Genomic DNA, 1777 nt, shown 5'->3' with positions numbered 1-1777 from the left:
ATTCCAGGCCTGTGCCTGGAATCAGGGCTTCAGGAGCCTGTTCTGCTCCCAGGAGGGATCCCTGTGCACTGGGAGGGGGATTCCCAAGGGAATTCCCCTCCTGTCACCTGCTGCTGGAGGTTCCACCACACTTGGATCAGCCTCTGTCACCCAGCGTGGGGATTTGTCAGGATCGGGAAACCCACAGGCTCCCCCTGCATCCCAGATCCAGCACCAACTCCACCACCACCAGGATTAAAACCATGGATTAAAGCACAAATCCGGCCCCTCTCCATTTCCAGGGACTCACCTGCTTCAGTGTTGTCCCAAAACCGAGCAGGATTTCGAGGGAATGGAAGGAAAAGCTCCCCCTGGGAGGGACAACCCCCCTGCCCACCACAGCACTCCATGGATCCTGCTGACACAGCCCAGGGAAGAAACCTGCCTCCCACACAGTGAGAGGGCAGGAGAGAACTCAGTTCCATCCCCTTCCACCCCAAATCCACGTGGAAAAGAGGTGTTTGGGTCATTTTTCACCTCACACAGCTGGAGAGCGACTGGGAACAGCCCAGTTTTGCAGGATGAGCTTGGATGGTTGATGAGATTTTTTGGCATTTTTTCCAACTCTCCTGTAATTTCCAGCAGAAATCCCTTTCCTGCAGGAGGGACAGGCTGCCAGCACACAGGGACAGCACACAGCTCCCTCCAGCTCCGGGGGCATTTGACCCCCTCAAGGGCAACATTCCCAGCCCCTCTCTGGTGTTTTAGGGTGTCCCAATTCCCCTCAGGGAAATCAGCTGCAGGGAGAGCCCCTCACACCAGGTTTTACTCCCCCAAAAAAGAAATGACAGAGCCAAGGAGACATTCCAAAGGGACATTTACTGCTCGAGTGATGTGTGGGGTCACTGCCCAGCCCTGTGTCCTGTGGGTTTGCTTCCCGCAGGAATTCCACGTCAGGATCCCGGGAATCACGGCCTGGAGTCCTCCTTGCCCTGGTGGTAGTCAGGTGGGGTGTACTTCCCTTCCTTGATCATCTTGTCCCTCTGCTGCAGGATGGTCTGGAGCCTCTTGGCCTGGCAGGGACACAGAGGGGTGTCACAGCTCTCAGGGGGTCCCCAGGGCAGGTCGTGGAACCCACATTAACCCTGCCCTGGGTGCTCCTCAGCCGGGCTGGAGCCTCTTCCCAAAAACCTCGGGGCTTTCAGGATGCTGCAGCACGTTTTACAGCTGATGATAATTTGAGTTTTCAGCCCGATGATTTTGGCCAGACAGGATTTCCTCCAGTGGCTGACCCGAACCCCAGGGTGGTTTGGGTTGGGAAGGGACCCTCAAGCCCATCCCATTCCAAATCCTGCCATGGGGTTCCACCATCCCAGGCTGCTCCAACCCGGCCTTGGACACTTCCAGGGATGGGGCAGCCGCAGCTTCTCTGGGCTCCTGTAGCCACCAGAGCCCTCGAGGAAGGGGCTGCTGGGGGTCCAGAACCCACCCCAATCCCCCTTCTCCCCCCCGGGCTGGAGCCCCCAGACCTTCTCCAGAGCTTGACCAGGACCCTCAGCACCCCCTCCCCAGCCTGACCCAGCGCTTCAGGTGCCTCCAGCCCCCTCCCCTGGTGCTCCCATGCCCCTCCTTTCACCCCTATTTGTGAGGGGCCCCCGGAGACCTCTGTACCCACCCCGTGCCTCCCTCAGGCCCCCCATACCCCCTCCCCTCCTCTTAATTAGGACCCTCCAGACCCTTGGGGCCCCCTATGTCCTTCCCCGGACCTTGGTGACCCAGTGCCCCCCCCCCCCCCCCC

General features: G+C 59.6%; 1 protein-coding gene across 1 annotated transcript in view; it reads right to left on the bottom strand.

Annotated features, from left to right (window-relative positions):
* Positions 1-839: 839 nt before the first annotated feature.
* The window catches only part of NDUFS5 (NADH:ubiquinone oxidoreductase subunit S5), a 1469-nt gene continuing 531 nt past the window's right edge, over positions 840-1777 (bottom strand). Inside the window, exon 2 of the mRNA XM_027661335.1 lies at positions 840-1052. Coding sequence (XP_027517136.1) covers positions 948-1052 — 105 coding nt within the window. The 3' untranslated portion in view covers positions 840-947. The remainder of the gene's footprint in view (positions 1053-1777) is intronic.

Source organism: Corapipo altera, unplaced genomic scaffold, assembly GCF_003945725.1.
Source record: "Corapipo altera isolate COAL_440 unplaced genomic scaffold, ASM394572v1 201, whole genome shotgun sequence".
Taxonomy (NCBI): Eukaryota; Metazoa; Chordata; class Aves; order Passeriformes; family Pipridae; genus Corapipo; species Corapipo altera.
This window is presented reverse-complemented; position numbering and strand designations above follow the sequence as displayed.